Source organism: Accipiter gentilis, chromosome 22 (genome assembly GCF_929443795.1).
Source record: "Accipiter gentilis chromosome 22, bAccGen1.1, whole genome shotgun sequence".
NCBI classification, from domain to species: Eukaryota; Metazoa; Chordata; class Aves; order Accipitriformes; family Accipitridae; genus Astur; species Astur gentilis.
The window spans coordinates 3,278,536-3,292,969 of NC_064901.1; the positions used below are offsets into that span (position 1 = coordinate 3,278,536).

The window sequence follows — 14,434 nt, forward strand, 5'->3', positions numbered from 1 at the left end:
TATTAACTTCAACCTGTGAATCCCTTTAGGGACTACAAAGGCCAGAACAACCCCATTCACTTGCATTTCAAATTAAGAAGTCCTTGCTTGCTTGTTTTTGACTAGCCACTCATCTAAGACTGTAGTCATGCATACCTGATGATCTTGTCCGTGCTGCTCTAGCCTTGCCATGACATCGCTGGCGCTTCCGTAACTCCAGTGAAACAAGCTTTCTCTCATAAAAGAGAGCATGAGAGTCTACAGCTTCCAGCCTCATATCCAGCCTTCCATTAAGACCTGCTCTGGGAACCATAATACACAGACATCCTCAATCTCCTTTTATACTTCTCTCCCTGATGATACAAGAGACTTAGTAGATGAAATTTCCTCAAGAAACAGTTTTCCTGACACAGGGAAGAAATATTTATGATCAGTCTAACCTTGCTCTATTTAAAGCCTGTGAAAGTTTGAAGGGAGTCTTCCAAGTACTTTACAGAACATCATCTCTCAAAGCCCCAAAACGCACTTATCTAGTGTCATGCTTTCATGACTAAGCAGCATCTGTCCATCATGCAGCAGGTCAAGGCACAGCAGGTCAAGGCATAATTAATAGGGAAAATTGAATTGCAAGAGTACAAAACAATGGACGGGAGTGGGAAGAGAGCATATGGACCTGAGTCCTGTCTTCTGAACCTTTCGTGTAGACAGCTTGTTCTTCACTGTTTGGTCAGAGATAAGAATTTTAACATAATCTAAGTGAAAAATTACAACCTTTCTACAAGTTCTGCCTAAACCAAGGGAGAAGGAGCCCTGCCAGATTCCTTAAGGGAGACAAATAACTTCTGCCAGTGCACAAAGATCCAGCAAAGTGTTCTTTATGATATAAGTGGGAAGATCCACAGAAAATTCCTGTTGCTCCATTTATGTTTTAGATCTAGTGAAGTGAATATAGGTATATGAAGTCCAAACCCCTTAATGCATTACAGGATCTTTTGAGAGAGTTCAATGGTGAGGCTTATCAATATGGTAGGAATGCCAAAGTAGGAAGCTTAAGAGGAGCAACTTTAAGGTCCAATCCAACAAAACGTAAGCTCTCCACATGCTGGGATACTCTTTGCTCACTGTATTTACTTTCCTAAAATTAGTTTGAAGGATTTCAGGTAGAAAACACATTGACCCAGGACTTGGAAGATGAAGCAGTGGAAATCTAAATTTAGAATAAATCCTACAAAGTACAAATTATTTAATTAAGAAGCCATTTACCGGGATCTCCCAGTGATGAAGTCTCTTTTCATCTTGCGCCTACAAAGGGAAAAACAGCAAAAATTACCTTCCATTCTGGATCATCACCTGGATTAAAAAGCCTCTGAAGTCTTTCAGGTGTACAGTGAAAAGGCCAAATTTACAGAATTCCTTGTGAGTTCTATCTTAAAGGAGAAAAAAAAGGCTCAAAAAGAGGAAATCTGAGCAGCTGTTCTACAACTGATGCTTGCATCTGTCTGGCTTAAATTGGAGAAGGTGTCATTTGGAGCTACCCTTTAGACACACCCCTGAAAGTACACAGAAACACCCCCCACCCCACCACCCCCCAAAAAAAAGTAAACAAACCACCTTACAGTGCTGATGCAGGAAGAGCTTCTGTAAATATTGCCTCCTCAGTCAGCAACTCTAGCCTTACTCTGTAATTACTTTATTGTGGATCTCAAATTTGGATAAGAAAAACCATTGAGAAGGAAGGGTTCTAAACACACAATGAAAGATATTGCACACAACTCTCAATGGAAGTTCAGCTAGTGGCATGAACTGTCATTTCCACCCAAGCACAGCCCAGAGAAAGAGGCATCAAATCATGTTTGCACAGGTCAAGAGATAGGGATACTAAACCTTTGGAGTAAATTTCAGCGCTTACTTTACATGAGGACAAGCTCTAATCTGACTTAAATTTGAAACAAAAGCTAAGCAAGGACCACCTATAAGCCCTTCATAGAGAAACCTAGGTGCTTGAAGGTTTTTCATGTCTATAGTCATCTTTTTACTCCAACAACTCCCACGCCTTTTGTGTATTGTCCTTTTTACCCTTGGATTCAGAAGCACAACACAAAAATGTGAGAAACCTCCACAGTCACTGGCACGCTAGAGAAGAGACACACAACTATTACCACCTCCGTAAATCACAGACCGGTGTTTATAACATTGTATAAGTGAGGAATCAATCCTTTTCATGCTGTTTGTGCCCTTTGCCTCCCTCCCAAATAGAAAAGCTTTCTACCTGTCCTGAAACAGACGTGTAGCCAGCATGTAGTTCATTGATGTCTTGTGCTCTAAGAAGGATCTAGATAATCAAAATATAGGATGTATTAAGATACTGTTCAACACAATGAAAGGCAGCTTAATACAGAAATAAATCTTTAAAGAACATCCCAGAAGTGGATTGAGACAATATGCTGTACCATAACAGAAAAGAGGAAAGGAGGAGAGCTATCACTTCTCAGCTGAAGTTCCTGGTGAGGCAAGAGACACAGAGAAACATTACAGACTGGAATAAAATTAGAAAAGCATAATATAGTATCACTCACAGGATGTAGCCCTATATTGTGTTTATGGCCTAATGACAGAGTACACAGTATGTGCAGTTCTAGGATGTAAAAGAAGATAGCAGGAATGGATTATCTGAAGTGAAGACATTTTTATTCTGACAGAAAAGCAACATCAGAAACAATGCTTGATAGCCTTCCATAAGGTGCAGTTAGGCAAAGCAGCAGCAGTTAAAAACAAGGGATCAGAAAAATGCATCCTCAACACTAAAACAAACTCTACCAAAACCCTCAATATGTGTCTTTCTGATTGCTAAACTGATTGATCTACATATACCTAACACAGAATATCCCTCAACACAGAGCAACAGTGCAACACTGAGACATCCTATTTGATTCTTATTCTTACCCATAAAGGTCCCACGTTAATGGGGTAGGGAATATCCGGATGAAGCCTCCTCTCCGTTCATTCTCCTCTCTCACTCGATGAAGAACTTTTATCTTGGAATAAAAAGAGAGAAAAAAATAGCCAGCAAAATAGATACAATGAAGAATGAACCCTAGAAAGATCTCTGAGTTTCAGAGGACAGGACTATTACTGCAGTCCTGGGAGTGGGCTGGGTACACATGATATCCTTAAGCAATTTTATCCTGCATTTAAATTCTGAAGGAGCCTATCACACCTGGCATGACTGAGGGCAAGGTCAGTACCAGCAGTAAAACTCAGAAGTTCTGTTTCAAAAATTATACTTCTGTCATGTTTTTCATACACATGCACTTGCTTTTTGCTGAGCAAATAATCCCACATATTACATGAAATCCAAGGTAAATAAAAGGTATTTAATAGCCTACTTACCTCCTCCATGGAGAGACCTAGCACAGAGCTGCCTTGCCTTCCTGTTGCTTTTTCCCTGCCTGAGGGCACTGGGTTTTTAATTTCAGCATCACTGGCAGACAGAGGACGGGTACGCTGTAGAGACAGTGTGAAACCAGATTTTCCCCTTTTCCTCTCTCAACTTACTTTAAAAAAAAAAGTTACATTCAAACTCCAGGATCCTGTTCCCAGCAGAATCTACACTCCAGAGTACTGCAGCCAGAATTCATAATTCCACACTTCAGCTGTTGAAGAGTCCACACAGCAGCAGGCACGAAGTGTGAGTATTCACATTCCTAGTTTTTAACACAGCAGGACTCAATTCAGGCATCAGTGCCAGTATTTACACCCCTGGCCCCTTCCAGAAAGACATGAGACATATGCAAAAGCACCAAAGCCAGGACTTCATACAGAAAAATTCTCACCCAAGGGGCACCAAAAGCGAGCTTCACACTCACAGGCCCCAAACACACTTGGATTCACACCTCAATGGTACCAGAACCATGATTCTCTGCTCCAGTTGTGTTGCTACACTAGAAGAACAGAACTATAATTCACTGATGAGATAAAGTTGCAGGGGAAAAGTGAAAAATTCAGTTCACCACCTGTAATTCTTTTGTTACTATACTGCTGGATCTCGTCTTGCTACTTCTCACACTTAATGGACAGATCTTGTATATGTACGTAGATACATCATGCAAATTTGCAGACACGTGCAAATTTAAAAAATAAGAAATAATTTGCAGACAGTCTCTCCAAGCTCATTCTTAACCTGATGGGCAGTCCTGATCAATTCTAACAAAGGACAGGAAAGTGTCTTCAAATTAGCAGGATTATAAAATCTTAAAATCCCAGCAAGACTGAAATCTTTGAACATGTTCTCAAGTACATTTTAGCTGGTCTTAGGCCCAGTTCAGATAAACTACCTCCGTAAAAATAGCATTAAGAGTCTAGCTGAGAAGGTCTCATGCCTTTATACAAAATTCAAATTTTCTTTTATCACTATACTGAGCAAAGAATGCACAGAGAGACTTCTTAATCTAGAAAGAAGAGAAAAATATGAGAAACCTTAAGCTGGATGACGAGGGGAATATCCCATAGTGCTCAAATACAAACAAAACTCATAGCAAGATCAGGTTGTAACTTTATTTGTAAAGACTATTGGAATAGAATTCCATTCTCCCTGTTTCATTAGAAATTGTAAGCAGCTATTCAGAATTTGCAAATGAAGCAATTGCAAAAGGAACAGGCATTGCACTAGAATGGGTTACACTGCAGTGATTGGCACAGAAAGATCCAAAGAGAAAACAGACATAGCAGGTGCCAGCTGAAACATTTTGTTAAGCCTAATGAAAACTGATTAAATAAAACAAGAGGGAACGAGACAATCTGGATGAGAAGGTAGGAGACAAGCATTTGCAGAAGAAATAAAAATGTCAGTAGTCAAACAGGTTTGCTTGATGCTGCAGATGGCATTAAGTTGAAAGGCTTTTAGTCTTTCTTCCTAACCTGACCTCCATTTCAAAAAGCACAGCTCAACAACTTTAATAACTTCCTCTAAAATCTTCTGCTAGGTAACCTCCTCTTAAAAACCATTTCCTGACACTATCATAACAATCATCATGTGATAACTGCTGCTCAAAGAGAATATTACAGGAAATTTTTCATCCTATCAGATGATCTCCTTTACTAAGAAAATACTTCAATGAAATCATCTAAATTGTCTGGATACAATGGAGATGATTTCATTGATTACATACAGAAAATGTATACCTACATATTGGCAGCTCTGGCTCCTATGACTAGTGAAGCTCTGGCTCCTATCTGAGAACAAACTATACTATTGTCAAAATGCTAGAGAAAAACTCTAACTTTACTGAACTTCTGCACAAACACTTTTTTCAGTGTTTCACTGCAGAATTCTCTCTGGCTATAGCACAAATGTCTCTAACTTCACAAAGATCTTGTTTCCTTTTTGATCCAGCTTACCTTTAAAAGTATAGATAAATCCAATCACTTTGTTTTATCTCCAAATTCTGTGAGCATCTCTGGTTTCCACATGATTCTAATTATCCTAAGCAGCAGTTGGCACACTGACAGCAGTTGGCACAAAGATCCTTCCCATTCTCTATGAAACCTCATTATTCAATAAGACTCTCTTCTCAGCCTCAGCTAAACTAACACAGAATGATACAAACAGCAGCGCATAGAATGAATTAGGTTCTCAAGATGATTCCATCTGTCCTACCTTCCTTCCTGCTGGGAAACCTCAAAAAAAAAAAAATAATGAGAACCATCACTATTACGTTCATGCAGGAAGCCCAGCAGCAAAATAATGCCTACCATGTCCCCACACAGCCAGGTGCTTAGAACTGTAAACTAACATTGATTTGTCCATATGGCTTGCAAGGAGGATGCCAAATATGACATTTAGAAAGGTGGATCAGTCTGACTTATGCTAACAATAGTTCTACATTTTTCCACTATCTTTAAGAATTCCTTCTTATCTATTTTGACCCAGTCGACTCTCAAATTTTTGCAGTTTCCTTCAGATGACTGTCTCACGGAAAACACTTACTTCTTGTATAGGGCCACCTGAATTTTGTCCATACAGATTCACCTGTGCTATCCTTTCCATTCAGACTTATTCCAATGCCTGTAGTACACAAGACAAAAATTCCTCCTCCTCCTCCTTTTTGGTGCGACACTCCCATTTATTGCTGTTTTCACCAGCTCTTCCTTTGGTTTTGCACTTTCTTTTCAATGACCTACTAAATCCAGAACGCTGTGCTGCCACTGTCTCCATCATTTGATGACCAGAACGACAACTTTATCTTTAAACATCTATATCCAATTTCTTTAAAATGCAGTTCAGAAATACTTGTAGGCTTAAAAACTTTGAGGGATTTGACCCAGCTGACCTTGACTCTCAGCACACCTCACCTACTCTTTTTTTAAGCTGCTAGAACCGATGTAAAATGTTTTTCCAACCCTTGCTCTTGCCACATGGAAACGTATGCCAGTACCTATTCATTTCCTCTTTTCTTGTTGACTTCGTCCCTCCACCAGGCTACTTGGCTACAAAATATATTTTGGGACCAATTGTACCAAAAGTATTGAACAAGGTAACATTTGAAATTGCATCCCTTATACTGGTGAAGGGAGCTGAAGGTTACTTACCAACCTGGTGTTTGCTGTTTGCGACTGCGCAGACACAGGACGCTGCAAGAGACACACAAAGAGAATAAAACCCTTGTGTTCTCCAAGACACTATCATCCCTGCCCAAGTTACAGAGGAGTGATGAGTACCCTAAAGCAAAAGGGTATAACCGAAGGCCAGGGATATAGCTAACAGCTTCTACCATCTCAGTTCAGATCTTCCTCATATCCTCTGCAAATGTATCCTGCCCCCATTCCAAACGCTAACTTCAGATGTGCTCAACCGTGCAAAATGCATCTGGACATACATATAATTTTCAAAAGCACACAGAAAAGAGCTCTGCAGAATGGATGAATTGACTCAACTCTCATGACCAAAATTCATACTTTTGTAAGATAAGAATTACCCAGAGGAAAATATTTAATAGCTATGTATTACAGAGAAACAGATGCTGTCAAGTAGAACTGTTCATAGAACAGAGGGAGTAAAAAAAGTCATAAAAATCCTGACATTCCAGAAGCCATTTCATTTAAATATCTCAACAATATTCCAGTTCTTGTGAAGGAACAAGATGCTTTTTAACATTCCAAAACAGGTGTAGAAATATCAGCAGAATGTCAAAAAGTACCCTGTATTACTTATCTAGCATCAGGCCTACAAGTAAGGCCAGTTTAATGACAGGGGTAGGTTCAAAAGAAAACTATTATCATAGGAGCTTCGATTTTTCTTGCCTTCAGTGGTATTCATCCTCTCCAATGCCCAAGAGGAGCAAATGGTGTAAGAAAGGATTCTCAAGAGACCCATCTATCACTTCGAGATGTGCTACTGCCAAGTTCTTCTCTACAGTTGGTCTATACAAAACAGGTCAAGGTCCCTTTATTGCTTACGATTAATTGAAAAAGCTCCAACCCAAATCAACAATAAGTTACAAAGGAAGCAGCTAAATTGTTCATTTCCCTAGAGGGAGAAATTCTCAGAGTGTCAAACCAAAGAAATTGCACAAGGAACTTGCAGTCCAGTCTGATGAAACTCAGAAAACAGAGTAACTATCTGATGACCAAGAACGCTGGTATCAGAATTTCTTTCCCAAAAACCAACTTTTACAATGATTAAAGATGGCCTACATGAATGATCAAAACTTAAGACATCATGAAGGAGTTAAGAAAAACAAAAGAGGTTCAAAGTTCCCTTTGCAACTGAGAATGGGAACAGAAGTATCAAAGATCCAACAATATGACATAAAATACATTCAGCAAAGAGCAGGCCAAAACATTCTTGAACCATGGAAAAATCTATACACCTATTTAGCCATGGGATTTCCATTTAGGTATTTAAGAAGAACATGCTGCAAAACTTTATCACTGGATTAGAAGCCTGTTCCTTGTAAAGCTAGGTATGGGGGACCTGTCCCAAAAGATAAACTAATCCCATCTCAACCATCGCTCTGTCATATGAATCTTTGCAGATTTCAACTGGCCAGGCCTTACGCCTATTTGTAGTTTTTTAAGCAAAATAAATCTGTAAATTTAAAGCCTCCTTAAAGATTCAATGCTCCCAACAGCTCAATTTTCTGACACTGTCTTGTATATTTTTTTTCAGATCGAAGATGTCAAATCATCAGGGTCTGATTGCATTACTCTAAGAGAGAGGTTACTTTTTCTGGAATGACTCCTAATTTATCCGAGGTACCTTCTGTCTGCCACAAAGAGCACCTTTATGGTCAGAGGAATCTGTATGAAAACCTATTGCACCTTTATGGTCAGAGGGATCTGTATGAAAACCTATCTATTAAATTGGCCTTAGAAGCTTTGGACTCAGCCACGCATCTTATAGATACTCAAATCTCACCTTACCAGCTATTCACCTCTCTCCCAGTGACTCAAGACTCCAAGTTTTACAAGAAGCAAAATGTTGCCATTTTTGTGAGTTTTCCCTATGCCAAAAAGGACAGTGTATTGGTAAGCTGTCACTGAACAAAAATGACTTCTCATTTCCTAATTCAACTTGAGCTACAGAGCCATGTTACATGTCCCTCACAAGAGCATATGCATCAGCTGCAGAGAATGTCAGGATATGCCGTTTGCCTATTTGCCTGAGGAGAAATGCATTTGAAAGTCCAAATGACATAGGGGATCTTCCTGCTTTTTGTGAGTGCTCCACTTCCACAGATATTTATGGAATACATCTCATAACCAGAAAAAGACAGAGAACAACTGCTCTGCAGCACTACAGTGCTAAGAAAGCACTATCTCAGCAGAAAAGGTAATGAACAGTCACAGCAAGCCACATGAGGCGTCAGTCCAAAGATCCATGGGAAAGGAAGTGAGAGGTTCCAAGAGTGAATGGGAAAGAAGGCTTAAATTCCAAATGCAAAAAGCTCTTTCTGCCTAGAAGGAGGTCTTGGAGACATTCATAAAGCCCTAGGGTTCTGGAAGGTTGTTGCCCACAACAAAACAAAAGTGGCTGAACATAGCTCAGGTGCATCCCCTGAGTCTCTTCTGTAGTTATCCTAGAAATCCACATAACCTCACTCCCTCACTGGTTCTCTCAGCTGTGAGCCAAATTCAATGAGAATGACTTTCCTGCTATCCTCCTCAGCTCTGGCTTGTTGAAGTCACTTACCTGCAGCTTCTGGTATGGATTTCTCCTGACAGATTCAGATGAATGATAAATGGCCCGGCTTGACCGCTGGCCTGGATCCTGGCACACAAAGCCTATGGGCATGAGGAGCCACATGAGATCTTTAACACAGGCAAACCCTGAAATATAAACCTAGTATTCCTGTTAATGATCTCAGTCTATACATGACCTTCCTATCCCTGCCCAAGGACCAAAAAGGATGCTTTTTCTTTTTTATACCTTGCTTTGTTTAATCCCAAACTGTACATTGTGTTACATTTTTTTAATAAAACTGGAACTTGCTTCAAAACCAAGTACTTAAATCAATAAGATGAGTTACTGAATAGCAGCATAGAGATAGGCTCCATTTCTTAAATAGCTGAGCAGACTACCTGATGACAATCCTGCGTCTTGTAGTATTAGGGGTAAGTTGTGTCAAGTAACTGAACCAAGATGTCCTAAGAATGCCTAAAAGGTGCTGTGCACTAGACAGTCATGCAACTTTCACAATCATGACTCCACTTCTAACATAGCCTAACCAGAACCCACACATTCAACCTAAAAAAATGCATGAATACTGATTCTGAGGGCTAAACAGAAGTCACCTGCTAAAGAGAAAGAGCGGTGTCTTCAAATACCAAACTAGGCACTCTTAATAGCACCTAAGCATCACAAACAGCCAGATTATTCTGAAGCTGAAATGTCTATGTATAACTTTCCAGTGCTAAATACAGTTGCTCTCCTTTAACTAGAGTTCTCCTCTTTTATACTTATCTGATAACATGCAGCTCATGTTACTGTTACTCATGTTTCATATTACATGAAATCATGTTACATGTTACTACCTTTTACTTTTTTTAAATGAGGAAAAGATTGAAGGAGCTTTTTATTACACTCACCTACAAGAGTGAACATATCTGAGAGCATGCTAGCTTTGATCTTCAGGTCCAAAGGAGCATCACTATCCCCACATGCAACAGAGGACAAGAGGAATTATTTGTCTGGCATTAAATGAGAGGAATGCATCAATATGCAAGATATCTTCCAATACAGTTTCTTTGTATTGGTCCTTAACACAGACATAATCAACATGGGAGGAAAACTATGTGATTTTCACACACATAGGTAAAGACAAAACGGCAACAGATTAATCTGTTTCTGTTCATCCTTGTTCACAGCTTTAGTCTTCTAATGCAGCAACGTATGGCCTTGTTTTAGCTCTGCTTGGCTAGAAGCACTTTCTTTGAATGTACCTATGCTACATTTCATGGAGTATATTGATGTTGCTGCTGTAGAATTCTTAAAAACCACAATTACTTATGCCTCTTCCACACAAAATCATAAAATAGATGAGTTAGTTCTAATGGATGGGAACAAATGATTAGGGAAGGTGATAGACACGAAGAGGTCAGACAGTGGGGACAGATGGGAAGCATCCATAATTTTATCCAGCGGGGGGAAAAAAAAAATTAAAAAAAGAAATCAATGAATACAGTTCAGATCAGACAGGCAAAGTCTGATTCCTTGGGAGCAGTGAAATCAGACATCTTCTACAGCACAGTAATAGATGCCAACAGCTTGGACAAAGAAAATGGCAACCGTAACAAAGCAGAGCAAAGGATGCAGATGTGAGAGAGTTTTAAGTAATACAGGATGCAAATAATTCAGTGTGTATGTAATGTGAGCACAAACCACCAAACCAGGAAATTAAATATTGTGGAAACATTCTAGTTGCACCTGAAAACAAAATGGGTACTATGGAAGCTACAATTATGAACATTGTGTGAAAAAAAATTTTAGGCAGGATAAAGAAGGATGGGAAAAAAAGACAAAAATTAAGAGGAAGGTCAGATATGGCTATTCCAGGAACATACAACTTAAAGCTTGTTTATACTCCCATAACTGAAATATTACTCACAGTACTACAAAAGTGTATTGTGCATCTGTGCTCCTGTAAAGTTAAACAGTAGTCCAGCAAACACATATAGTTGGAGATTTAAAAAAATAAATCCTCAAGCTTCATTAGAGTATGAGTGTCAGCATAAGGGCCAAGACAACACTCACTCTTTAGATTTTAGCTAAGAACAGTACCAGACCAAAAATTTGAGCCCAAGCATACATCTACGTAATCAAGTCAAACATAATGCCTGAACTCTGCTTGGACTCCAAAATCTTAAAGTTTCTACTCAGCCAAGCAGATTGAAAGCCCACACAATAGTCTGGAGAGTTTCAAAATTTATCTATGATGGGAGATTATGAAGTGTTAACAATGATGATGGACTGTAGAGGAGAAATAATTAAAAAGAAAATGGAATCCCAACTGGGTTCTTTCAAACCCTATTGCTGCAATAAGTTTGTTTATGCAAAGGGAGAAGCAAAGGATTATCCTCCCTGTCAATTAGCAGTGGAACAAATACTCTGCAGGCATCATGAAATCATGCCCTCCTAGGACCACAAGTTTCAAGGACAACCATCTCTAGCAACAGTCCCAGCCTCACATTAAACTGGGAATTGCTTACCAGGCCAATGATGGGGATAGGTTCACTTCCAACAGCCAGGGCTTGAGCGTGTCATCAATAAGGACATCAAAACCATACAGCTCTGAAAACACAGCAGACACTGTAAGTTTACCTTACTGCACCTTTAAACATTCAGATAAGGTCCAACATTAGTCTGTCAGGTCATTTCTATCTATATAATTTATGTTAAATCCAGTGAACTCTCTAAGGCTGAACAAATAATAACATTTCACAAGTAGGAAATTTCACTTCCTCAGAAACAATATTAAATATATTCTGTTTGTGGGGGAAAAAGGCAAGCAGAAAATGAGTCGTAGGAAAGAATTATATTAAAAAACTAAACTCTTTGCTGTCCACAAACTGCAGTTCATGCAGAACTCTACTACTTGTTTTCTGAATTTCTTGAATTGACACAAGCACAGCAGGTCCAATCTACTTCTTCCATTGGATCCTGGAAACAACCGAACTTCATTCTCCCTTTCACTTTTTAATCCCTAAATTCACTGTTCCAGTCAGCTATAGAAAATCTTGCTTCTTTCAAGCATCAGCTTCTTCTCAGTTATCGCTGTATGTTTTTCTGCAATATCCCCCCAGGAGTACAAAAGCCTTCTCCTCGGCAGCTCCCTCTACATGAACAATCTCCCATAACTCTTGATCTTATTGACAGCTTGCCACTTTGTAACAAACTACTATAGAAATACTTTTTCCTTAGTTTCTAAAACATTCATAACATATTACATCTGCTAGATGTGTTCGGCTCTACACAGGTCAGATTGAAGCCAGCTTCCCATTCCAAGACTGATTTTACTATTTCACTCTATACACAAGTTCTCTATAGTTTGGAAAGATTTGCAAGAAAGATGCTACACAAAGACAATTGTAAATCAAAAGTTGGCATTAATGCAATTCCCTCTTCCAGCATTAAGAAATATAGTTAATGATCATCAGGGCAACTTACGCACATTTTTTCAAAACACTGCAGAACAGGGTATTGGCAGAGAAGAAGGATTTCCATTGAATTAACCAGTTCCCTAGTGCCTGGAGTGAAAGCAGGAGAATTTCTTTGCCATGCTGCTTTCCTTGAATTCTGGCCTTGGCCTTTTGTCGCCTGCCTGACGTTGATGCTGGCTCCGGGAAGCTGGACTGCTTGACAAGATCTTCCTATGCAGACAGCTGTGCAAAAGCTCATGTAGCTTATAATGGGAAGTTAATGAGCTGTGGGGGGGACTTGGAAGGGGAGGAAATGGCAGCAGAGTGAGTATTGCCTGCTCACTCTTCTAGACTGTGTAGCCAGACATTGAGCGGGAAGCAAAAGAGCAGAGAGTTAAGGAGTTGGTTCACTCCAAAGAAATGAGGCTGAATCTACATTTGGCTCTCTTGCTCCCCATATGGGAAAGGCTGCAGTAGAGGGAAAAGGAGGAGGTGGGGATTACAAGTGTAAACATCAGCAAAGCATTTTGACCAGGAGAAACTTCTGATTATTTTAATACACTATTTCAAAATACAATCTCAGGTTTGGTGAAGACCTGTGACTCTTAATGGCATAGCAAACTCCAGTGGACAGGCAGCTCATGCCCAAGGCAGAGAAGCAACGAGTGGGCCTGTGGCAGCTGCTGGTCTGCGACCTCCCAACCCCAGCCAGGAAGCAGAGCATTTTGTTTTTACTAGCTGTTGCTTTTGCTGCTGGCCATTCCCTCCCTCTGTCCCTCAAAGGACCTTTGCTAGTATTTTGGCTCCTCTGTCTTTGTCCTCCTCTCTCACACTTTTCTCCTTTCCAAACTACTTGCTCTTTAAACCTCTCTCTTTCCCATCCAGTCACTCACTCACTCCATCCACTTTTACAAATACATATGGGAAACCTCTTGACCTTAGCTAGCCCTGACCATGCTGCTGGTGCTTTACACTCCTTTCCCTTGTGTCTGCCTTGTTTATTAGGACAGCAAGCTCTTCACGGTATCCCTGTTGACTCAATTCCATTGTTAAACACAGACATCTAATGCCATCTGCAATGCCTTAGGGTCTCCTAGGAAGACTCCACTGCTGCTCCATAATGCCCCAAGCTTCATGTATTCTAGGTCATATCTACAACCCCTAGACAGATGTCTGCTACCTCAGGGCACCAGGAGCTACACAATATCCATGTTCTGGCAACAGAATCACGCGTCACAGGTTCCCACATAGGGCTTAGCAGAAAGGGGTTCTCAAGTCTGCCTGGGATACTAGGGCACAAACAGAAGATAAATTACCTGTGGTTTCAACTATCCTAGAAATATCTCCTTGGCCCTCTTCCACATTTGGAAAATGCAATACCTAGATTAAACACAGAAGAAGTATCCTTTCCACTGTGAAACTCCACTACCATTTGCAAAAATAAATACACAGGCAGCACAAAGATCTAGAATCACATGAGCACAGCAAGATCACAAGTATATCCTCTGCAATTACCAACTTAAGCAAGCTTGTCATTTCCCTCTAGAGAGAGTAAAGAAAATAGAATGACAGAGAGAAACACATGCCTCAGGCTGTGGCAATGGTAGGTTTATGACAATCCACCTTGTACCACTATTGTTATCACGGGAAGAGTAGAAGAAACTAAGATAGCAAGTTTCCACAGTGCCTTCCCTTGCTCCCCTCCTCTTGCTACTACAATCCACAAAAACATGTTTCACCCTTGACATTTGCTAAAGAGATTGGGATTATATCAGGAGGTACCAGCTGTTGCCAAGACTCAGCAGGAACAGCCTGCCTC

General features: G+C 40.0%; 1 protein-coding gene across 13 annotated transcripts in view; it reads right to left on the bottom strand.

Moving 5' to 3' along the window:
• TTLL5 (tubulin tyrosine ligase like 5) overlaps window positions 1-14,434 on the bottom strand; it is a 154,531-nt gene that overhangs the window by 94,875 nt on the left and 45,222 nt on the right. For all 13 annotated transcript variants that reach the window (XR_007509139.1, XR_007509138.1, XR_007509137.1 and 10 more), the window contains 9 exons: window positions 11,686-11,767; window positions 10,066-10,127; window positions 9,170-9,261; window positions 6,568-6,609; window positions 3,370-3,483; window positions 2,923-3,014; window positions 2,249-2,311; window positions 1,243-1,281; window positions 136-281 (listed from right to left, as the gene is read on the bottom strand). Coding sequence is in view for 8 of the 13 variants with exons in the window: in XM_049825349.1 (XP_049681306.1) it covers window positions 136-281; window positions 1,243-1,281; window positions 2,249-2,311; window positions 2,923-3,014; window positions 3,370-3,483; window positions 6,568-6,609; window positions 9,170-9,261; window positions 10,066-10,127; window positions 11,686-11,767 (732 nt within the window). In the remaining 5 variants the exon portion in view is untranslated. The remainder of the gene's footprint in view (window positions 1-135; window positions 282-1,242; window positions 1,282-2,248; window positions 2,312-2,922; window positions 3,015-3,369; window positions 3,484-6,567; window positions 6,610-9,169; window positions 9,262-10,065; window positions 10,128-11,685; window positions 11,768-14,434) is intronic.